At 59.8% G+C, this 23,885-nt stretch overlaps 1 protein-coding gene across 4 annotated transcripts; it reads right to left on the bottom strand.

Moving 5' to 3' along the window:
• On the bottom strand, positions 1-22,228 carry SIPA1 (signal-induced proliferation-associated 1). Of its 4 annotated transcripts, none has more exons than XM_054035949.1 (17): positions 22,183-22,228; positions 15,828-15,881; positions 11,068-12,449; positions 10,632-10,759; positions 10,246-10,434; positions 9,041-9,215; positions 7,619-7,722; positions 7,173-7,330; positions 6,083-6,665; positions 5,642-5,916; positions 4,816-5,049; positions 4,135-4,225; positions 3,665-3,830; positions 2,925-3,023; positions 2,578-2,659; positions 2,010-2,091; positions 1-1,736 (listed from the first exon to the last, which is right to left on the bottom strand). In XM_054035949.1, the coding sequence occupies exons 3-17, from the start codon at positions 12,011-12,013 to the stop codon at positions 1,590-1,592; spliced, it is 3,459 nt and encodes a 1,152-aa protein (XP_053891924.1). In that variant the 5' UTR covers positions 12,014-12,449; positions 15,828-15,881; positions 22,183-22,228; the 3' UTR covers positions 1-1,589. The 4 variants fall into 4 exon arrangements, with proteins under 4 accessions (XP_053891924.1, XP_053891922.1, XP_053891925.1 ...); XM_054035947.1 differs by lacking the exon at positions 22,183-22,228 and adding an exon at positions 16,849-16,919; XM_054035950.1 differs by lacking the exon at positions 22,183-22,228 and adding an exon at positions 16,849-16,919 and having other exon boundaries at positions 2,578-2,656.
• Positions 22,229-23,885: the final 1,657 nt, after the last annotated feature.

Raw genomic sequence — 23,885 nt, 5'->3', positions numbered from 1 at the left:
TGGTGTCAGACCCTGGGAGCTGCATATCGGCTCTTTATTGCACAGAGGGACTGGGGACAGACACACTGCGATTTGTACATTCACGTCAGACACAGATTCTCTGGTTCTAAGATGGGCCATTTGCAGTGTAAAAAACTAACATACAAACAAACCTGAAACAAACACTTGTGTTCTAATTGGTTCTAAAATATTTACAACCCAAAAGGAGACATGACAAACCCCCCCCCCCCCCCATGTCACAGGGGACACTCTCCAGAAATATCCCCTAGCACCAAATGGGGAGCTGGGCCCTGTACCCATGGCTATGCCTCGATAGAGTGTGTGTATGGGGGGGGGGGGACGGGCTTGTGCAGAGGGAGGGGCACTGCTGGGTGGGAGCAGGTGACCAGAAGCAATGTCCCCATAGCTCCTTTCTTCTATGCGAGAGGCTGGGCTGGGTTGGGTTGGGGTGCAGAGGGGGAGGGGGCATTAACTCACAGCTTGCAGTATCTTCACAGTTACCAGGCAGGGTGGCGCCCTCTTCAGGCGGAGAGGTTCCTGCTCTGGCCGGGTCAGTGCTGGATGGGGGTGGGGTTCTGGACCCTTATGGGTCTGGGGGATCTGTGGGCCCAGGTGAAGGTGTTAGAGTGTGTGTTTGCATGGGAGCGTGTGTCAGTGCATGGGAGCTTGAGTGAGAGCATGTGACTGTGAGCATGCATCAGTGTGAGCATGGTCTGCCCAAGCACAAGTCTGCACGGGCATGGATCAGTGTGAGGGCGTGTGGGACTGGGAGCACTCTGAGCTGGTGTGAGGAGTGCATCTGGGCGAGCCCATGTATGAGTGTGTGTGCAAGTGTGAGTGTGTGCAGTCATGTGTGTGTATGAGTGTGTGCATGTGTGCATGCAGTCACGTGTGTGTGTAAATGTGCATGAATCTGTGCAGTCACGTGTGTGAGCGTGTGTGTGTGTGTGCATGAGTGTGACAGTAGAATCATCTCTCTCTCATGCCAGAGTTTTCCTGAGGCCTGGATCGATGCAGCAGGATGTGTGTGTGTGTGTGGGGGGGTATTGCAAATTGATTTTTTCCGAGGGGGTCGAGGTCAAACATGCCTTTAAGTCCCTCCTTCCCACTCCTGCTCAGCAACACAAGCCCTCCCTCCTGTTCCCCCGCCAGATGACAAGGCTACAACCTCCCCCCATTACAGTCAGATTTATCAAAGAGTTGAGATCTGTGTGTGAGCTGAGTCAGCTGGAACTGGGGGTGTCGCCTGTACCCCAATATCAGGGCCTGCTCCTGGCAGTGGCCTTTGGGCTGGTGAGTCTGTGCTGGGCTCCCCAGCGGTAACAGTCTTGAGAGATGAGAAGCCATATTCCGGGGGAGGGCTACTTTCCCCCCCCAGACAGTTTTGGGGGGTTGGTAGTAAGAATCTGCTGTGCATGGCCAGTCGGAAAGTGAGCTCCCCAGAGTGCAGTTCGGATTGTGGTCCCTCCGGGGGGTAACAACAGCACCCCTGTGGACCAGAGAGGGGAGGAGTGGAAGTGGGGTCAATGGGGAAACAGGGGCGGTGGGGGGATGACTGGGCAGGGGAGGCTGGAGGGAGCCCAGGGCCCCTAGAGGGACTGGCTGGGGGAACCGCACAGCAGGCGGGTGACCTGGCTGAGCCGGGCAGCCGCACTCTCCTGCTCCTGCTGCAGCCGCTGGTTGTTCTGCCGCAGACTCTGCACCTCAGCCTGTAGTGCTGCCTTGGCTGCCTGCTCCTGGGAGAACATGGGGGGGGTCAGTGGGGAGGGGCAGCACCCCCCTCACTCCCAACCTAGTCCCTCCCACTCACTCGCCATTGACCTTCCCGCCTTCTAACGCCTGCACCACACCTGCCCCGTAAATCCCCTGCAGTGCCTTGCCCCCCGCCCGCCTTCCTGCAGCCTCCACCGCCCTCCGCTCCCCTCCCTCTTTTCCTCACCTTCGCCCCCATTCCCTCCGCACTCCTTCCCAACCTCTTTTCTCCTTCCCTTGTGCAGCCCCCAACACACCTGCTGCAAGTCCTCCTGCAGCTTCTTTAGCATGGACTCCAAGTGAGAGACCTTCTCCGACAGCGACCGGGACTGATGGCCTCTGGGCAAGGGAAGGAAAGAGCGAGAGACAGAGAAGTGTGGGGTTGGAGGGATGGAGAGATTCATAGGATGATGATGTGCATCAATCAGGCTGAGGTCAGATGGGGCAGGGGGAGCAAAGATCCCTCATCTCCCCACAGCCCAGCCCTCTCAGTATCCTCTCCTCCCCAGGATTGTCAGAGAGCACCCCAAAGGTGCAGAGCCAGTGAATGTGTCAGCCTCCCACTGGGGGAGTGTTGTGGCACAGCCACTTGAGTTCATTATTCAGCCACCAGATGACCCTGGTGGCTTCATGGTAAACAAGCCCCACAAAGCTGGGATGCGAGCTGAGCAAGAGATGGTTTGTTGCTGTTTTCGCCTGCTATGACTGCATTATCATAATGGAATATGCAAAGGGAGGATGAGAGCAGGGGGGATACAGTGAAATGGGGGCTGGTGGAGGAGAACCCCCCCATCATTCCTCCCACCCCTCTGTGTAGCTTCTTACTCATCCTCGGGGGGCTGCTGGCCTGGGTTCCTCTGGCCACTCCCACCAGGGGGCTCTCTGCTCTCCAGCACGTGTTGCCCTGCTGCAGAAAAGAGGGGAGACAGAGTGAGATTCTCCTCCTCAGACTGGGGGTTTGCAGCTACTCCTGGCCCCAGGCAACTTTAACCAGGTTCTTTGCCTAGAGATATCCCAGCTTTAGCCCCCCATTAACAAAACTCTTTGCCTGGGGATTTGCTCCTGACCACAGCCAAGTCCTCCACCAGGAACTCTTGGACTCCAGCCCCTGTCTGCTTGTATGCAAGCTTGGCACTCCCACCCATGATGCAACCTGGGAATCTGTTGCTCACCTTCCTTCGAGAGTGCCTCTAGGATGCTGTTGCAGGTGGTAGCCAGATTGGAGATGGAGTCCCACTCCTCCTCCAGGGACTCGCTGGCTTCCGACAGAACTGGAGAGGGCAGGGGTGGGTGGGCAGGAGAAAGAATGGCATGATGAGGGCAAGGAGCCCAGCAGCTGTCTAAAGCAAGGCCCTTCAGACCCAGAGCCCAGGCTCCCCAGCTTGGGCTAAAGTACTAGAACAGGGGTTCTCAAACTGGGGCTTGGGACCCTCAGGGGGTCGTGAGGTTAGTATGGGGGGAGGTGGGGTCGCAAGCTGTCAGCCTCCACCCCAAAGCCCACGTTGCCTCCAGCATTTATAATGGTGCTAAATATAAAAAAAAATGTTTTTAATTAATAAGGGGGGGGTCTCACTCAGAGGCTTGCTGTGTGAAAGGGGTCACCAGTACAAAAGTTTGAGAACCACTGTACTAGAAGGTTGTTATCCTCCAGCGGGTTCTCGACAAAGGAATCTCGAAGGAAACAAATAGGGGTTGATGTGTGAAAACCCGCTTTGGGGCCCCTCCCCACACTTTAGTTCCATTTTTCCTTCCCATCCCCCTGCTTTTTTTTTTTTTTTTTATTGGAGAAAAATCCCAGCACAAAGCACCCAGCTGGCATTTAGAGCTGGACCCTGCACTTGGAAAAGGGAAAGCTCCCCCGATGCTGACGGGACAGGATCAAACCGGGGGTGCGTGTGTGTGCTTGTCTTACTCTTGGTGATGGAGTTTCGCAACGAGAGTGTCCGGGGTAGGAATTTCTCGGTGTCACTCATGTCCGAGGTGGGTGGGGCCGTCTCGCTAGGGAGTGGGGCCTGGCTACCCATGACCCCATGATCGGGGGGAGCCTGCTCCAACGATGTGGGGTCTCCTGGATGGTCCTGGGACAAGACAACACAGTGATTGATGCCTGGAGTTTCAGCCACCTCTGGGGTGGGATGTGGAGGCTGTTTATACACGGAACCTTCACCCAGTACTGAGATGCAGCCACCTCTCAGGTGGGGCACAGGGGCTGTTAAACAGGTTCACAGATTTATTTCACAAATAAATAGCTGCAAATAACAATGCACATCACGAAACGCCAAGAATGACATTAGTGCACCTGAAACCTCCAGAGCTACAGCACACACCCCGAGGGGCCTGATTGCATCCTGTAGGGGGCAGCCAGGACACACACACACTCACCATTTCCTGCTCAGGGGGCCCCTTGGGTGTGGCTGCCAGGATGAGGTCAGGTGTGGGATCAGGTAACGTGGGGATCTCCCTGCTCTGGGACCTGCAGAGGCAGAGGAACAACACAGCTGAGAAAAAGGGGGGGAATGCAGAGGGAGATAACAGCTGATGTGGGAAGCCTAGGAGGGGGGTGGCAACCAGTCCATTACGTGGCATTTGGATCTGGGGGGGAGGAAGGAGTCCTAGGAGGCTGCGGGAGTACTCACAGCAGGTTGGGGGTTAATGGGGGTGGGGTGAAGGCGGGGATCTGAGGAGGCAGGGGGCACTCATGGCAGGTTGGGGAGCTGGGGGGGAAGCGTGGGGGGGTCGGGGTGGGATGGAGAGGGGCACTTATGATGGGGCAGAGCGTCAGAGGTGGGATGGAGGTGGGGATCCCAGGTGGTGGGGGGCACTCACTGCAGGGTGGGGGGCCAGGGTGGGATGGAGACAGGGTTGCAGGAGGTCGGGACACTCATGGCAGAGTGGGGGGCTGGGGTGGGATGGAGATGAGGATTCCAGGGGGTGGGGGGCACTCACGGCAGAGTGGGGGGCCGGGGTGGGATGGAGACAGGGTCGCAGGAGGTAGGGGCACTCACAGCGGGGTGGGGAACCGGGTGGGATGGAGGCGGGGTCGCAGGAGGTGGGGGCACTCACGGCAGGTTGCGGGGGGCAGTGCCCTCGCTGTGGCTGCGCAGGAACTCGGTGCGCTCCTCAGCCAGGCTATGGGGGGGCCCGTCCTGCAGGGAAAGCGAGCGCAGCAGCTGCAGGGTGGCCGGTCTCAACTCCCCCTCAGGCCCCGGGCCCCCAGCCGTCCGGGGGGGCTCCCTTGCCGGGGAATCACTACGCCGCTTCTCCTGCAGGGACTTCACGTATAGCTCAGAGAAACTCCTGTCAGAGAGAGACGATGGGGCAGGGTCCCAGAATCCCCTGACCCCCATCCCACTGAGCCCCCCACATCCTGCCCCACAGCAGCCCCCATAGTGATCCCACCCCATTCAGTCCCCACTGACCCCTGCCTCACAGCACCCCCAACAGAGCCCTACTCCCTGCCCCACAGTGCTCACCACTGTCCCCCATTCTACCCCATCGCATCTTCTACCCTGCCCCACACAGCTCCCTGCCACTGCCACCTACCCCCACTGTCCCCCTACAGTGCCCCTCCCCAAGGATTCCTGCCCCATACCACCCACACCCCACCATGCCCCATGCTGGGGACTCTTGCAGTCAATGCTCCTGCATCCTTCCCCAGAGCTCCCCACCAACACTCCCACCCTGTGCCCCACAGCAGCTTCTCCTGGAAGCTCCTGCCCCCTCCTGCTAGTGTCCCCTGCTGGGGACCCCCAGCCCATAGGCCTGAGCATCCCTGCCTGTAACCCATACCCCTGAGTGATCCTGCTGGGAGCTCCTGCCCCATGGCACCCCTTGCTGGGGACCCTCCCCTCTCAACACCTCAGGAACCCCCAACTGGCACTGTGCTCACCTGCGGGGCTTGCCATTCTCGTCAGGAGGCACCATGGTGATGGTGACTTTCTTGGCAGTGCGCAGAAGCTCGGTAGTCTGGGCGTGGCTGAGGCCGGGCAGTGCCCGCTCGCACACACGCACCAGCCGGGCGCCAGGCTGCAGGCCGGCCTTCTCCGCAAAGGTGAAGCGCTCGACATCGGTGACAAAGCCCTCGCTGTCCACCTGGAAACCCAGCTGGCCCAACCCGTTCCGCAGCAGTGTGAGCTCCCGCGTCTCGCAGCCCCGCGTCACCAGCTGAGGGGAGAGAGAGCATTGGGGGGACTGGCTGTGCCCCCTGTAGAGCACCCCTCCCAGTGCGCCTGCCCCACTCCCTGCAGTGCCCCCTGTGGCAGAGTCCAGGGCTGGAATAGCCGGGAGCTCCCCTACAGTACCCCCCACCTGCCAGTGGCCCAGGCCCTACCTGCAGCCGGTGCACAATGTCCTTGACCTCGTCCCCTTGGCCGTCAGGGAGCCGCACGGAGACGTAGTCCCCGGAGCCGTAGTAGAGGTCCAGGCCGCAGTCGGAGTAGGTCCAGGCCAGCACGTCACGGCAGGAGCAGTTGAAGATGACTCGCTTGCCTTTGGCCTCGATGAGCACCAGGAACTCGGCGGAGATACCCAGCAGGCAAGGCAGCTCGGGGGCGGCCCGGTCTCCATCCCGTGCCCGCACGCTCCACACCAGGGCCCCGGCACTCTGCAGCTCCCAGGCCTTGGCCCCCTTGGCCCGCTCCTTCCTCTTGGCACCGAGGGAGAGCAGGGGCAGGCGGGAGGAGGAGGCCTCCAGGCTGGTGGTGGTAGCATGGCTGCGCGCCAGGTCCTGCAGGTACTCCTGGCGTGTGCGGGTAGCCATGGCGTGGAATTTGCCTGACCGCTCAGCCGCATTCTCTGCGTTGATGGCTTTGGCCAGCAAGAAGTCCCGGAAGGCGAGTGTCCGGGGGAAGCGGTGCCCAGCTGGGATGGGTGGCCCAAAGAGTGGGATGTCCTTGGTGCGGCTCACTGCCACACTGGGGAGAAAGATGGGAGTCAGGGCATGGGGCAGCTGGGGGCAGCCATGGGCTCAGCCAGCAACAGGGATGATGGCATGGAAGGAGGCAGGTACGGAGGGAAAGAGCTTGGCACATGCACCACCCCATAGTTAGCGCACTCAGCATGCTTCCCTTCTCCACTGTAGGTGGCACACTCAGTGAACACTACCCCCTTCCCCTGTAGGCAGCACACTCAGCACTTGCTCCCCCATCTCCTGTAGGTGGCACTCTCAGCACATGCTTCCCCCTTCCCTGATAGCAACGTGATCATCCTTCTCCTGTATGTGGTGTGCTCAGTGCACACTCTCCCATGATCTGAAGGGGCACACTCAGCGCACACTCCCCCACCTGGAGGCAGCGCTCTTGGCACACGCTCCCCCATCTCCTGTAGGTGGTGCGTTTGGCACATGCTCCCCTCCTCCCCTGTAGGTGGTACACTCAGTGTGCGGTCCCCTCTTCCCTGTTGGCAGTGTGCTCATCCCTCACCTGTAGGTGGTGCGCTCGGTGCAGGGCTCATGCACACGCACTATGATGAAGACATGCTGGAAGTGTGAGCGGATGGTGCGGGGTGTGAAGGGCTGTGCGCCTGGCTCCTGGAAGATGATTGTGACAATGTCGTTGCCAATGTGACGCTTCCGTAGCAACTACAACCAGAGAGATGGTGTTACTGCGGCGACGGGGAAGGGCAGGATCTGAGCTGGGCATGGGGTGGGGATGGAAATCAGGATGGGAACCCCTCCCCCCCCGTTTCCAGGTCACCCACCCCTGCCCCCCTTTCCTGAGCTGCCTGGACTCTCGATCACTCCCAGATTCTCTTCTTGCACCCTCTAGATTCCTCCTTCCCAGAAATCCTTCCCTCTGGACCCCTGGTGAAAACCAGCACCCCCTCCCCTGTGCCAGCCCCATCCCAGTGCCCTGCCCCCACCCCTCACCTGCTGGCGGTTGTTGGGCGTGTAGGGAAGCATAGTGGAGACGTGGAACATGATCTCATAGTCCTGGTACGTGGTGTACAGCGAGTGGGTGCCCGTGGAGTCAGCTGGGGGAGACACAGGATGGGAGATGTCAGTGGAATGGGGAGTGGGGGCATTATTGGGGCAGGGAGAGACAGGGACTCAGCAGGAGGTAGCAGGGAAAGCCCTTGACTGGGTCGAGTGGAGAATGCAGTCCCCTCCTTCAGAGCCTCCCCACCCCCTGCTGCCAATGTGTCCCCCTGCCCTGGAGTGCGGGAGGGACTCTTTAAGACCAGGCTCCCCACCTCATGAGGTGGGCTGGAGGCTGGCAGAGGGCAGCCTGCTATGACAGCTCCCCAATGTGTCTACTGGTGCCAAATGGCGGGGGCAGCTGCCAATGCAGTCCAGTCCGCTTTCAGCCCTCAGCCCTCCTGGCCCCTTTCCCAGTAGCCCAACCCCACTCCTGTTCCCCTCCCCCAAGGTCTGGCCTTGTATGGTGCCCACCCAATATTGCCTTGCGCCTCCCCCTAGATTGCCTCCTTTCCTGGGTCTCACCCTCCCTTCCACAGAGTTTAAAGCCAGAGGGGACAATTGTGCTCTTCTAGTCTGACCTCCGGTATAACACTGGACCGCCCCCCCAAAAATCCTGGTTGAACTAGAGTGGATCAGCCATCGAGACTGGAAAATGAACTAGAAAAACAGTCATCGAGACTGGAAAATATCCAAGGGTGGAGAATCCACCACAGCCCTGGGGAAGCTGTAACAGCAGTTACTGACTCTCACTGTTAACGGATTGTTAACAGTGCCTTAGTTCCAGTCCAAATGGGTCTAGCTTCAACTTCCAGCCACAGGGTTGTGTTCAACCTTTGTCAGCTGGACTGAAAAGCCTCCGTTACCCCAGCTCTGTTCCCTGTGTAGGTGTTTAGGGATAGTGACCAGGTCACCTGTTCAACTTCTCTTTGATAAGCTGAGGAGATTGAGGTCCTGGAGTCTCTTACTGTAAGGCAGGTTTTCCAACTCCTCAATCATTCTTGGGGCTCTTCTCTGACCCTTCTCCAATTTATCCACATTCTTTGTGATGCTGACGTGCGGGCCCCTGCACTGGACATGGACCTCCAGCGGCGGGCACAGCGGTGCCAGATACAGGGGTAACAGAACCTCCCCACTCCTAGAGATTCCCCTGTTTATCCATCCAAGGATCATGTTAGCCCTTTGGCCGCAGCATGGCACTGGGAGATCCTGTTCAGCAGGTTAGCCCCTCCACACACCCCCGCCCCAGTCCTTTTCAGAGTCGTTCCTTCCCAAGACAGAGTCCCCCATGCTGCGAGCATGGCTGGCCTTCTTTGGGGCCCTACATGTATCTGTTTACAGTTACCACCCCCGGTGCCCCCTCCCCACACTCACTCTTGGTGTCAAGCTGGGCACGGTACTTGGTGAAGCCGCGCAGCTGGACGTGCTGGCCCAGCAGCTCCAGGAACTCCTGGAATGGGGGGCCAGCCCCCTCGTTGTTGTACATCTCCTCCTCGGAGCCCTGCCCCGCCCGGCAGTACAGAACTCCCACCTTGCGCTGGAAACTCACCTGCAGAGGGGCACAGTGAGGGGAACATGGGACCAGCTGATACAACATCCCCAAACTGCCCTGATTCAACCCCCCCAACACAGCAACCCCCAATGGGACCCCTGACTCAACCCCTCAAAATATCCCACCCCCGCAACACAGCAACCCCTGATGGGACCCCTATCTCAACCCCCAAAATTGCCCCAATTCAATACCCCAACACAGAAACCCTCAATGGGACCCCTAACTCAACTCCCCAAAATACCCTGACCCCCCCAACACAGCAACCCCAGTGGGACCCCTACACCCCCAAAATACCCCGACCCCCCCAACACAGCAATCCCTGATGGGACCCCTAACTCAACCCCTCAAACTGCCCCAATCTCACCCCCAATGTAGCATCCCTGATGGGATCATTGATCCAACCCCACAACTGCCGAGACCTCTCAACACAGTGACCCCTGATGGCCCCCTGCGCTGACCCCCTCAAAGTGCTCAAGCCCCCCGACCCAAGCCCCCGACAGAAGACCTTGATCCAACTCCCCAGAACAACCCTTCTGGACCCCCCATTCCCCAACCTCCCTGATCTAACTCTTCCTGAACTTCCCCTCCCACAGAGCCTGCGTGGCAGGGGAGGGCGCCGAGCCCAGCCGCAGACCTGCAATCCCTGACCAGCCAGAGCGCCGGGAGGAGGGCGGAGAGCCCAACCGGGGTTCTCCGCTCTCCCCGGCGGCCAGAGCGCCGGGGGGAGGGCGGAGAGCCCCCGGCGGCCAGAGCACTGGGGGGAGGGCGGTGAGCCCTCTGCGGCTCCGCTCTCCCCGGCGGCCGGAGCGCCTTGGGGAGGGCGGCGAGCCCAGTCACGGCCCTGCTCTCGGGCCTGAGCGCCCCGCCGCACCGCCCCCCTCCAGGCGCCGCCCCAAGCACATGCTTGGTGGGCTGGTGCCTGGAGCCAGCCCTGCCCCAACTTCCTCACCATCCCTACCGTGGTACCCCCCATAGTGGGCAGGCCCATGGCAGAATCCCTGTGGCACTCCATCACTCACACACTCACCCCCTGCTCGTCCAGCTTGAGCAGCGTCTCAGGCACCTTGGGTGAGTTGGATGCCAGGCGCAGCCCCTGCAGGTTCAGGTCGGGCAGCACATGCTCCAGCAGCTTCTTGGGGGACAGCCCACGGGCAGCGGGGGGACGGGCAGTGGGGGGCAGCGCCTCCTCCAGCACTGAGCCTCGCAGGGTCCGCAGCTGTGGGGAGGAGAAGCCATGGGGGGTGGGGAGAAGGTCAGGGAATTTTTGTACCCATGCATAGCCCCCTGACTAGGACTCCTCCCACAGCACCACCTCTCCAGGGCAGTGCCCTACCCACAGTGTCCCGCTCCCCCGGTAGTGCCCCTGTGCTACAAGCTCCCCCCAGGCTGTGAGCTCCCTCTGGTGATGCCCACCTCGCTGGTGCGCAGGATGAAGCGGTAGTTGTACTGCAGGCTGGCACCCTCCTTCTCCTTCTCTTCACGCCGCAGCGACACAGCCACCGCTCCCAGGCGCTCATCCACCCCGAAGAAGTTCTGATGCTCTGTGCCAGGGGATGGGTATTTGTTAGAGATGGGCATTGCGAGGACTGCCCCCAACCTTCCCCACACATTCCCTGACCCCCCCGAATGCCAGCCCCATGAACCCCCACTTTCACTCCTCCCCCTCTGAGTGCCAGCCTCCTGCCTCCCCAGCCTTTGCCCCCCCAGGATAATTTTTCTGCCAGCTCACCCTGGCCCTTGCCCCCAGCTCCATGCTCCTTATGTCTTGTGTCCCTTGTTCCTTCCTCCCCACACCCTGTACCCCACATACATTCTGCCCCCTGTGTCCTACTCCCCTGCCCCGGCTCACCCTTGCCATAGAAGTATTTGCGGTAGTAGCTGGCGCCCAGGTCGGCATACTCAATGTAGTGGGTAGCCCGGCTGCCCCTGGTTGGGTAACTCTCCCGTGGCTCCTCCAGCACCGACACGGCCGCATTGGGCAGCTGCCCGGCGCCCCCTCCTGCTTCCTGGCGCCGGCCCAGGCCCCCCTCCTCCTCACCCCCAATCTCATTGCGGAAGTGGGGGCAACTGAGCACCAGAGGCCCATCCTTGCCATCACCTGGATCAGGCTCCTCAGGGACAGGGGTGGGGGTTGGCCCTGCGGAGGCGGCTGAGGCCCCTGTGGTGATGTTACGCACCCGGCGCCCGGCACTGCCCTGGCACCAGGCCGCCTCACCTGGATCAAAGAGGATGCTTTGCACATCATAGTGGGCCAGCTGGCGCACCCAGATCTGTGGGGGGAACTTGGGGGGCTCTTCTCCCCTGTCCTGCTCTGGCACGGCGGCCCCAGCCCCCTGGCCGTCCCCTTCCCACACCTCGCCTCCTGTGAGCCCCAGAAGCACAAGGGGGTCCCAGAAGCGCCGGGCAGCTGGGCTGCTGGCCCGTGGCTCCTCGTGGCTGTGGGCGCGGGTGCGGGGGGGACCCGGGCCTTTCTCGATGGAGCTCAGGCTGCCATAGTCCCGGTGCAGCCCGCAATCCCCACCCCCCACCACTGATGAGGAGGGGGGTGTTCCGTCCCCAGGCACCCCCTCCCCAAGGGTCACGTCACTGTTGCTGCGGTGCATGATGTGGCTGGCAGGCCTTAGGCCCAGGCCAGGGGGGGTGCCATGCCCCCTGGGGAGCCCCTGGGTCACCTCACTCCGGGGGGGCCGCAGGAGGGGGGCCGGGATCCCTTTGGCGTCGAAGGAGATGGAGGCCAGAGGGGGCCGGGCAGAGTGACGCCGGATTTTGCGGACGAAGAGGTCATCTGACTGCATGGCCCTCCCGCCCACCAGCACGCCCCCCCGGAAAACGGGAATGAGACGGCCTGGCGGACGGAGAGGTGCGGCCGCCGATCACATGCACGCAGGCTTGGGGGAGCGAGAGTCAAGGAAACAATCCAATTGGCTGGGAAGGACAACTATGTGCTCTACGCCTTGCCACTCAGCTTTCTCCTTTATGGCCACTGGCCATCAGTGGGTGTGGCCCGTCGTCTCATTGGATGAGAGCATCATAGGGAGCCACTGGGGAGGCGCTGCTGTGCTGGAAGCCGTCAAATCCAGACATGGGGTGTGGCCGGCCGGCGTGCCATGCTGGGGGGTTAAGGGTGGGCCTTGGTGCAGCCCGGGTTCTGGGCAGGGCGCTCTGCTCTCAGCTCCTGGTGAAGCAGCCTGCTCAATCACAGATCCTGGTATGGGGTGGGGAGCCGCCTTCCTGTGAAAGGAGTTGAGGGGAGATCTGAGATGGGGGAGATGGGGAGAGGCCCAGGCTGCAATGCTGGACCCTGTCCCCCCAGCACTGAGGCAGCTTGTGCTGGGTCCCATCTTCCCAGCTGCCCCCAAACACCAGGAGCATTTCTGGCGACTGGTTGGACACCTTTCCCTGGTGCGATGGGGACAGCCCTGAAAAACACCAGGTGCCAACCTGGGTTGCTTGCCAGGGAGATGACCAGGGCAGGGGCTTGAGGAGAAGGTATTTCTCCAGCAATTTTATCTGTCAAACACTGAGCCATTCCCTCTCTGATACCTGGGTACTTTCCTTCTAATACTGGGGTACTTTTCTGGGCTGTTTATTTATCTAGTACCCAGAGTACATTTCCTCTCTGAAACCCCTGTGCTTCCCTCTCTAACACCTAGGCACTTTCTTGGGCAGGTTCAAAAATGTCTGGGTCACGTTTTCTCTCTACTTCCTGGGTTCTGTTTTGGGACACTGATCTGTCATCCTCGCTCAGTGGGAATCCCTTCTGTGCCCTCTCCCCTCTGACTCCTGGGGATGCCCCCGATTGCAGACTGGGCCCGATGGAGCCCTGATGTCAGGCAGCTTTGCCCCATCACAGGGAGTGTGTGTGTATGTGTGGGGGGGGACACAGGGCTATTGCTGCATAGCCAGGGCAGTCTGGGGAGGAGAGGGCAGGTGCATTCTGGGAAGTTGATGTGACCGTTGTGTGGGGCAGGTGCATTGTGGGAGGTTGATGTGAACGATGGGGAGGCAGGTGCATTCTGGGATGCTGATGTGTCTGGTGGGTGGGGGCATACTGCATTAGCAGCAGCTGCAGACGGGACAGGGTTCCGTGGTCAGGGCTGCAGGAAATCTCCCTATACGCTCCCCTCTAGCCGCAGCTTCCTGCCCTCGCTCAGATGGGGCAGCTGTGTGTGTGGAGGGAACATCTCGGCGCTGAATGGGGGTGGGGGGTCAGGGACAAACAGCTGCCTGACACAGGTACACTCTGTGACATATGATAGCTGAGGCAAAACCACCCAGATACTGGCCTGATAGCAAGGGGCACTGACTCCAATTTGGGCCCAGAACTGGGGCTTGGCTGGCTCAGTTTGGGAGAGAGACAGGGCCAACAGGGCCCTCACATGTGGGGTGGGATATGGGGCTCTGCCCAGCTACCAACAGAAAGAGCCAAAAAACAGGAACTTGCACAAGTACCTGTTTCTGTAGCAGCTTCCTCCTGCAAGGCTGGGGGGACGCTGGGGACAAAGGGCTGAGGCTCCCAGTCTGGAGGCAATGGCTCCCAGAGGCAGAAACAGAGTTGCTGCCCTGACCCCTGAAGTGACACCCCTCTACACACACACCCTGCACCATACCCTGACTCCTTGCACCCACCCAGTGCCCCCCATTCACATTTCTGCTTTCTCTGCAGTTGCTGAGCCGAGCAGAGTGGAATCTGTGCCGGAGAGGTCAGACCCCACAGAGATAGTGGCGGGGGAGGGGAAAGGAGAGCAGCTGGCAGACAAATAATCACCCTGCACCCCGGAACTGGACTTGCCCCCCAGCTAATTGTGACCCCGCCAACCTGGAACTGACTCCCCCAAACCTATCCCTCCCACACTGACTCCCCCCAACTACTGGGGTTCCAAACATCTGCAGAACAGCCCCTGTCCTGGCTCCCCCAGTCTCAGCCCCTCCTTGGTCCCTGGTTCCCCAGGACTCTGGGGGTGGGGAGCTGACTGCTTCGCCAGTGACATACCAGGCTGGGGAGGGGTTCAGGGAGTGGCAAGAACAGAAGAGAGAGACAGAGAAGGGGGCCAGCAGATCAGCTTCTGCCACAACTCTGGTGGTGTCGCTCATTCGCGACCCGCAGACCTCTGCTATCTCCCCTCCCAAGCTCTGTTGGTGCCCCTCACTCCCAACCTACAGCCCAGACAATGCCAAGGCTAAGACCCGTCAAGCTCATTTTGCTGGTCTATATTGGAACTGAAGCATCCAGACGTTCTTGGGGGGGGGGGGTGCGTGGGTGGCCTCTACTTCCCCATTTGTGGTTGGCTCTGTAAGCGTCAGATGAGCGACTGAGCTCCCCCTCCCCCTCTCAATACGCTAGAGCCACGTCTGTGAGGTGAGGACACATGGGGGAAGTGGGTGTCTGCAGTGATGCTCATGGTTGGGGGAGGTGCTGGCTCAGAGGCCCCAGCTCCCAGCTCCCAGCTCCCATCCCCCCCTTGTGCTGTCCCCAGATTAGGGGAGACAGCAGAGAGAGGCCCACTCCCCCTCTCCCCCACATCCTTCTCCCCTTCCCCCAGTCCCCTATACCCTCTTCCTCTTCACGCTCCCACCCTCAGACTCCCTTCCAAACACCCAGCCCCCCACCATGTACGCTCCCCGTGTCATGGGAGTGGAGAGGAAAGCATGGTCCCCAGAGCCTGTTCAGCCCCACCTCCCAGGCCTTTCTGCTAGCCAGGGGCTGGGGCCCAGTGTGGGAGGTGCCCTAGTCTACTAGGGATGACTTGCCTGAGACCCAGCAAACTCATCTCACAGACAGGAATGACATTCACTATGAACCTGGAGCCAGATCAGAGCTGGCGCCCCCTAGAGGAGAAAGGCCTCATGTCCCCATTCCCTGCCCCCTGAGCTAGCCCATCCCCTGCCCTGGGTCTGGATCAGAGCCAGCGCCCCCTAGAGGGAAAGGTCCCTCTCCTTGTCTCTGGTGCAGACGAGTTTTTTAACCTAAAAAACAACGAGGAGTCCGGTGGCACCTTAAAGATTAACAGGTTTATTTGGGCATAAGCTTTCATGGGGGAAAACCCACTTTTTCAGATGCATGGAGTATTTTCACAAAAGCTTATGCCCAAATAAATCTGTTAGTCTTTAAGGTGCCACCGGACTCCTCGTGTTTTTGTGGATACAGACTAACATGGCTACCCCTCTGATACTTGTTAACCTAGTTGCTTGCTGGAACATTAACAAAGGACCCGCCTGGCACAGCCCCTCCTCCCCCGACCCAGCAGCTCTATCGTGCCCCATCACTGTGCTGGGGCGACCACCAAGCCCCACCCCACCTGGACACACACACCCCATTTACTGTCCCCGCCAGCTTGGAGGTCGGACTTGGGACAAACCTATGTTTTTTTTCCAGAGAGTGGGGTGGAATTCCTGGGTCTCTATTGGGAGGGCTTGGCAGGGAAAGGGTTAATGGCGGCTGAATGCCTGGGGGAGGGGGAGGTGGGGTTGCTTGGTGTCTATTGGGGACCAAATGTGGGGCTGGTGACAGCAATGTCTGGTGGCTGTACCAGCTCCCTTTGAGCTCCCATATTACCCCCATGGAACAGTGCCCTCCGCCCCACACACACACTGGAAAGAGCAACTCACCCAGCTCCCTGGGCAGGGGGGACGGATATCTGAGCCCGGGTGTGTCACAGGGACCTGGAGAAACAGAGAGCAAGAATTCAGTATTTCCTTGGGGGGAAGGGGGATCCCTCGACCGTTGCTGAGATGCAGCCACCTCTGGGATGGGGCGCAGGGGCTCTTTGTACAGAGCTCCCTTGCCTGGTGCTGAGAGTCATCTGTATCTGGAGCCTTGTTTAACAGCTGCACATTGACAGTTCCCAAGGATTTAGGACAGGAAGTGAAAGAGAATCCTGCATCCTATTGTATCAGCAGTGGGGGAATCAGGAAGGTTTGGAGCTTCAGCTCGCTGGGACTCTTTCCTGGACACCGGGGTTCACTCTCTGTCTGGGGGGAGGGGGAGGCTCGGGGACAGTGGTGGGCCTGGGTCTGGGGTGTCTGTGCAGGTGGAAGATGCTCCCATCTCCTCCCCTCTGCTTTTGGATGTGAGGAGAAGGGACGGGTGGGGGGGAGGGGACACCATGCTCAGGCAGGGGGCTGAGGGTGCTCAGTTTCGGGGTGTGATTTCAGGTCTCAGGAAGCTACAATGGCAGGAAGTACAAAAATTCATCTGGTTAAACTGAGGAGATGGGGCGGGAGGGGGGAGACAGACACATGGCTGCAGCCGCATGGCCACGGACACAGAGATCTGCTGGGACCTGTTGCCTGAGCTGCCCGTTGCACTTATTTTGCCCTGGGAAAACACCCCCTCCCTGGGGGAGCCCCCGCGCCCAGGAAGGATGGTTGGATACGCCGCCCCACCGCCATGCTGCCCTTGACTGTTTCCTCCCACCGGCTGGGCCCCAGCCCACCCCAAGATCCGCGGTCAGTCTAAGCTGGCCCCCATCGCCTGCCCCACAGACCTGTTTCATTGCTCCAGGGACTCCCCAACAACCTGCACCCCTGAACCCCCATCGGCCTGGGAACCACCCGCATCAGCCCCCTGGCACTCCCATCCCCCCCATGACTCTCCAGCCCCCTCCAAGCCAGGCGAAAGGCTCGGTACCTGGGGGGTCGGTACCTCGGGGTCCAGACGGGCTGGGTGGCGCAGACGCTCTGACTCGCTTCCTGCTGTGCGGGAAGTGATGGCGCAATCAGGAGCCTGAGCCACGTCCCCCCACACACACCCCCAACATCCTCAGGAAAGAGCCAGGTCCCGAGTGTGACCTGCCGACTCCCCACCCCCAAACCGGTGAGCAGCTTCCTGGCCACGCAGCTAGGCCTAATAACACCCCCCTCCTTCCCACTCTGCCAGTGCCCCGCAATCCTGACCCACAGCCCCCTGCTATCCCAGCCCTGGGCTCCCCCACAGCCCTGCCAGTGCCCCTCACTCCCAGCCCACACACCCCTGCTAGCCCAGCCCGGGGCCCCTCACCTCTGCCAGGGCCCCGCACTCCCAGCCCTGGGCTTCCTGCTTCACACAGCCCGGCCCAGAACCCAACCAACTGGTCTTTTGCTCTTTCCCCTGCCGGTTCAGAGTGGAAACCACAAATCGGTGCCTCATGCCCACAGGGAGATAAGGGGGGGCCTGTGGATCAGGAGTACCGGCACTGCGGGGGAGGGGCAAGGGAACCCAGTGCTGGGATAGCAAGGGTTGTGGATCAGGATTGAGGGGCAACAGCAGAGCTCTATGTATATTGGGGGGATCCCTCTTACTGGTACCAGGACGTGCTGAGCCAGCCCCCAATGCTGCCCTGGTTACTCTGTAGCTGGTGCCCTCCCCTGGTCCCAAGTGAGCTTACGCAAGCAGACATCCTCGCCTGGCCATGAATGGGTTCCCCACCCCCACATGGTGGTGGGGGCGGATGCTATTTGGGCTGCGTCACCCCGAGGCTGCTGCCCTCAAAGGGGCCTTTCAGGGACATGCGGGGCGGGGGGGGGGGGACAAGGGGACATTGGCAGCCATTGAACAGAATGGTAACCCGTGTGTGAGGGATGCTGGGCATTCAGCAGGGTGCTCCCCTGCCCCTGTACCCCGAGCTCCAGGGCCTGGTATTGCGGAGAGCCTGGGGGGCTCCAGCATGGCTGCAATGTCAGGGGAACCCTGCCTACCCCAACCATCCCCCCTCCTAGGCCTTCACTCCTCCCTGCAGCCGGCATCTGGCCCATCTTCCAGCTAGAGGGGGTGGAATTCGACCGGCTTTGGAGCCCCAGGACAATGAAGCCTCTTTAGATATGCCCCCCCACTCTTCCCCTCCTCCCTTCACTGACGAGTTCATCAGTGCCTAGGCCCCACGTCTCCCTTCTTCCCCTCAGGCTTCCCCTCACCCACCCCTGCACTCCAGGCCCAACCCAGAGCTGGGATAGAACCCAGGAGTCCTGGCTCCCAGCCTCCACTAGACCCAACTCCCCTCCCCTCCCCTCTCAGAGCTGGTATTGAACCCATGAGCTGGCAGTGGAGTGGGGAAGGCTGGAATGGCAGGGGCCTGTGGGTCAGGACTGAGGGGCACTGGCAGAGCTGGCAGTGGAGGGAGGCAGGGCTGACATGGCAGGGAGCTCTGGGTCAGAAGACTGAGGGACACTGGCAGAGCTGGGGGTGGAGGTGGCCAAGGCTGGGGTGGCGAGGGGCTGTGAGTCAGGACTGAGGGGTACTGGCAGAACTAGGGGGCTGTGTATGTTTCTATTCAGATTTGCCCAATGGCAGGATATTGAGTGTCCAACTGCATCTAAAATCCCCACTACTGCCCTGTCCCTATCTCTCCGCTGGCCCCCCCAAGTTCTTCCCTGCTCAGGGCTCCAGCATCCCTGAGGGATTTCCCAGTCACTCAGAACAAAGGGGGAAGGGTGTTGGTAGGTGGATCAGAGCTGGACAGGTGTCCCAGGGCCTGGATCCCTGGAGGGTGAGGGAGTGTGAATCCCAGCGATAGTGCCCTCCCCCGTGCACACCCCCCCCCCTTCAGCTTCTTCCCTTCCCCTCAACCTCCTCTGGCTCTACAAAGCTGGCCTGGTGTTACTCAGAACAATCCACCCCCCCCGCCCCCACCGAGCCCTGCCACCACCACCCCCATTAATACTCCCTCATCAGTTCCCATTTTGCTTACAAGTTTATTTCCTTCATCCTTTTATAAGCTCCCTTGTGCCCCACCCCTCCCCACTGACCCAGCTCCCTACTCCACCCTATAGTTATCCCATCAGCTCCCTCCCATCTCCTGATCTGGGCAATTCAGATTGGCAGGGGGAAGACACTGGGGCCCCCTGTTTAAAAGCCCATCCCCCAGGGATTCCACCCCCAGCTCTGCCCTGCCCTGCCAGTTCCCATCTAGCCTGCCTTCTGCCTGACAGGGAGTAGGCTGGAGGGGGCTATGTGAGTGTGGGCCATACAGGAGTGGTGGAGGATGGGGGCCTGAGGCGGTAGGGGTGTTGGGTTATGGTGCTGTGCCGTGGGCCAAGGGTGTTGTGTTGAGATAGTGGGGTGCATGGGGAGTGTGCTGGGAGGGGGTGGCACTGGGCCGGGTCTGAGCTATGCTGCATTTTGTGGGTGTGCTATGGTGGGAGGAGGTGTCCACTGTGTGGTGCGCAAGTGGGGCTGTGGTGTGTATATCAGGCCATAGGAGGCACTGGGTGAGGGGGTTGTGTTGTGCTGTGTTATGGATATCAGGTTGTGCCAGGCACTGAGTAAGGGGGTTATGTTGTGCTGTGTTGTGTGTGTATCGGGTTGCAACGGGCACTGAGCGAAGGGGTTTGTTGCATTATGTATATTGGGTTTCACTGAGCATCAAGTGAGGGAGTTGTGTTGTGCATATGGGGTCACGCTGGGCCCGGAGTGAGGGGGTTGTGTTGTGTTGTGTTGTGTGTATTGTGTTATGTGTTGTGCTTGGAATTTTTGGCTGGAGTCCTCCGCTAACAGCCGTTCTTTGAATGTGAAATGTTTTGCGGGAACTTGCCAATTCCGACAAAATTTTACATGGGGAAAAAAATGAATTGTTTTGACATCCCCAGTTTAATGAAGGAAAAATGGTCAGTTTTGACTTTTATTGTTTTGGTTAGTTTCCTTTGGACTTTTATGTTTTATGAAAATACTAAATATACTAGCTATAAATATCAAGATATTAGCACTGCTGGGACATTTGTCATATTAAAATAGCTGTAGATATTTAATATTGTAATATATGCATGGTGATATACAATATTGGAGACATACTAGCTTACAATCTTAATTCCAATATTATTATATATATATATAAATAGCTCATCCCCTGTAGAACGTATTGGATTTACTATTTCAATACGCTGGACAAATCAAAATGAGAAAATCAAAATGGTGTAACTTTTTAATCAAACCCAAGCAGGGACGAGCCCCTAAATCACCGTTTTGGGACATTTGTTTTGCCCAAAATTCCGGCTTTTTGATTCCGATTTGGAAAGAAAAACAAAATCCAAAATGTCAGAATTGCCCATTGCTTGTGGTTCCCAACCGGCTGTGCCTGGGTGGTGGGCAAAGGGGTTGTATTGTGGATTGTGCACAGGGTGCTGTGTGTGCTGAGTATGGTGCCAGACGGGTTTTATTGTGTGGGTGCTGTGTGGAGAGAGGGGGGCTGCATTGCGTTGGGGCAGAGGGGTTATTGTTTTGGGGGGTGGAGTTGTGTGGGCATTTGGTGAAGGGGGGCTGCGTTGTGATGGGGGTTGTGTTGTGTGGGCATAGGCGGAGAGGATCTATGTTGTGTTGGGGCAGGGGGCTGTGTTGTGTGGGCATTGGGGCATGGGCAGCGTTGGATCAGGGGCTGTGTTGTGTGGACACTGGGGGAGGGGATGGTGTTGAGTGGGGGGAGGGGCGGTGTTGTGTGGGTGCTAGGGGAGGGGGTGGTGTTGTGTTGGGGGGGTGTTGTGTGGGCATTGTGGGATGGGGTGGCATTGTGGTGGGGGGTTGTGTCATATGGATGTTGGGGGAGCGGTGGCATTGTGGTGGGGGCTGTGTTGTGTGGGTGTCGGGGACGTTTTAAAATATTAATAAAATCATTTTTAAAAGATGAGAAATGAGGCCCACTGCCCCCTTCCAGCCATCCAAGCTCCAGCCCCCCCCAACCCTCAGCCCCTTCTGCCCCATGGCTCTCCCCAACTCCCGCCCTCTAGTTATCCCATTCTTTTATAGAAGGCCCCAGATGATGCCCGGCTGGGTACTCCCTCCCCTCAGTGGAAGCAAACCCACGATAAATGGGGGGCAGCCCCCATAAATCCTTCCATTACCCCTGTGGGAGCAAATCTCCCCAGCCCAGAGGCACCAATATCCCCCCCACACTGGGGGTCTGCCCTTCACCTGCAAAGTGGAAACCTAGTGCCTTTTGAGGGGGGTGTGTGCATTAGGGGGCGCTAGGAAGGACAGCTGTGGAGGGGGCACTGCGTTGGTTAGGGCTACTGGATAGATAGATGGGTGGGGGAGCAGGGGGTGCAGGGTGCTGGGAAGGGGATGGGTGGAGGAGCAGAGGGAAGAATGGGATATGTGAGGATGCTATATGGGGTGAGGGGAATGGATGGGATGGGCAGGGGGTGCTGTGTAGAGTGAGGGGGATGGGGAATGGTGGGCACTGGGTGCAAGGGGATGGCTGGGATGGATGGGGGTGCTGTATGAAGTGAGGGGGATGGTGGTGAGGAATGGGGGTGCTGTGTGGGATTAGGGGGATGGATAGATGGAGGATACTGTGTGGGGTGAGGGGGACGGGGTGGGGTTCAGGGGGATAGGCGGGATGTGCTGTGTGGGTTGAGGGGAGTGTGGGGGCACTGGCTGGGATGGTTGGGGGCGGTGTGTGGAGGGTGGGGCTGGGGAGCAGGGACGTTGGGTGGGGTGAGGAGGATGGGGAAGCTGGGATGGGCTGGGGTGCTGTGGGGGGATAGTGAGCAGGGGTGCTGGGTGCGGTGAGAAGGATGGAGGAGTTGGGATAGGTGGGGGCACAGTGTGGGAGTTAGGGGGGTGGGGAGCACTGGCTGGGATGAGCAGTGGGCGCTGTGTAGAGTGATGGGGTGGGGAATGGGGGGGTTCTGGGTGGGGTGAGGATGGGTGGTGGCACTATATGGGGTGAGGAGAATGGGGGAGCTGGGATGGGTGGGGGCACTGTGTGAGGTGAGGGGGATGGGGAGCAGGGGGGCACTGGAGGATGAGTGGGGGCGCAGGAGGATGGGGAGCAGGGGACAGTGTCTGGAACATGCGGGGGGCACTGTGTAGGGTGAGGGGGATGGAGGGTGCTGTGTGCAGTGAGGGGGCGGGGGAGCTGTGGGGGTGAGGGGAGGATGGGTGAGCTGGGATGGGCGGGGGAGCGGGGCGCTGTGAGGGGTGAAGAGGATGGGGGAGCTGGGATGGGCGGGGGCGCGGTGTCGGGTGAGGTGATGGGGAGCGGGGGGCTCCTACCTCCGGGTCCGGCGTCCCGCGTTTCCCCCCAGCCTCCGCACCGGCCGCTCCCTCCCCTCCCAGCTGACAGGACCCCCCCCCCTTCCCCGCGGTGTCCTAGCGCCGCCGCCTCTGCTGCAGACGGAGGAGCAGAGACTGACAGACAGGCGGCGCGGGGATGGTGGTGGGAAGGACAGACAAGCAGGAGGGTGGGAAGGTCGGACAGACAGGCGGGGGTGGGAAGGACAGACAAGCAGGAAGGTGGGAAAGACGGACAGACAGGCGGGGGTAGGTGGGGGGAAGGACGGACAAGCGGGAGGGTGGGAAGGATGGACAGACAGGCGGGGGTAGGTGGGGGGAAGGACGGACAAGCGGGAGGGTGGGAAGGATGGACAGACAGGCGGGGGTAGGTGGGGGGAAGGACGGACAAGCAGGAGGGTGGGAAGGAGAGACAGAAAGGCGGGGAGGGGGGGGGGGGATGGACAGACGGACAAGAGACGTGCGGTGCGCTACCAGGAGTCTGAGCACAGAGTGAGAGATGGGGGGGGCAAGGGGCAGATAGACTGACCCATCAACCTGTATACTGGAGGGATGGATGGACAGAACACCCGGAAGGACAGACTCCCCCACCCGAGGGTGAGGGAAGGGATGGGGGACAGCAGACACAGGACGAGGGCCCTGCTTTGCTATCACAGGACAGGGCCAGGGTCCTTGCTGCCAGGACCTATGACCAGGCATGCAGACCCCCATGGAGAGATCCCCATGTACAAAGAGGATGGGGGAAGGCAGTTGGCTCAGTGAATATTTAGGGTGGGGGCAGCATAACCCAGGCAAGCTGCACCCCCTTCGTTCCTTGCCCCCCCCCAATTCCCTCTCCTGCCACTAACTGCACTCTGCTAGGCAGGACAACAGGTTTCAGGCAGGCCCAGGATTCTCACCTGCAAGGGAGTCCTTTGACCCACACAGGAACCAGCCTTGGGGCACACCCCTGGCACTAGAGAACCGCTCCTTCATGAGGCCTGCAGTGCTTGTGCTTTCCCCCTTGGGCCCACCCCACAACCAACCTTGCAGCATCCCCCTGGCTAAGAACTATGTGCTCCCCCACAGCCTGGGCCCAGAGATTCACCAATTATGGGGGAGGACAGGAAGCCCCAGCCCCCTGCAGGGCTAGCTCCCCCCTGGGGAGGCAGGTTGGATACCGAAGGGGAAGGAAAGGGGGCTGCCCAGTTTCTGTGGACGAGTGCAGCTGGACAGTGGAGGCACCTCCAACTCGCCCAGGAGGGGCTGGTCCTGGGAGGATGAGATTCCATGGCAAGAGCCTGGGGGAGGGTAGGGGCTGGACCTCTCCCCTCATCATTGAGCACCTAGAGGGAAAGGGACCCCAGGCAGGATAAAGGGTTATCTTCTCCTTTGGACAGAGGGGGAATCTGAGCAGAGGTGCGGAAGGCAAGATTGAAACCTATGTGTCCTAATGCAGCCCCTCCTGCTGTAACCCACGAGAGCCCCGTCCCCAGCCTAGGATAGAATCCAGGAACCCTCTGAGCCTGCTCTAACCCCCTCCAGCCTCAGGCTATAACCCAGGAGTGTGGCCCTTCCCCAACCCAACCCAGACTTGTTGGGAGGTTGCATGTCTGGGGCGTGGGGTGTTTTGCCTTTTTTTTTTTTTTTTGTGGGTATTTTTTAATTTTTTGTATCAACCAAAAATCCAGGATCAGAGAAAAATA

This window comes from Malaclemys terrapin, chromosome 7 (genome assembly GCF_027887155.1).
Source record: "Malaclemys terrapin pileata isolate rMalTer1 chromosome 7, rMalTer1.hap1, whole genome shotgun sequence".
Taxonomy (NCBI): Eukaryota; Metazoa; Chordata; order Testudines; family Emydidae; genus Malaclemys; species Malaclemys terrapin.
The sequence above is the reverse complement of the archived record's forward strand: the minus strand, read 5'-3'. Positions and strand labels throughout refer to the sequence as shown.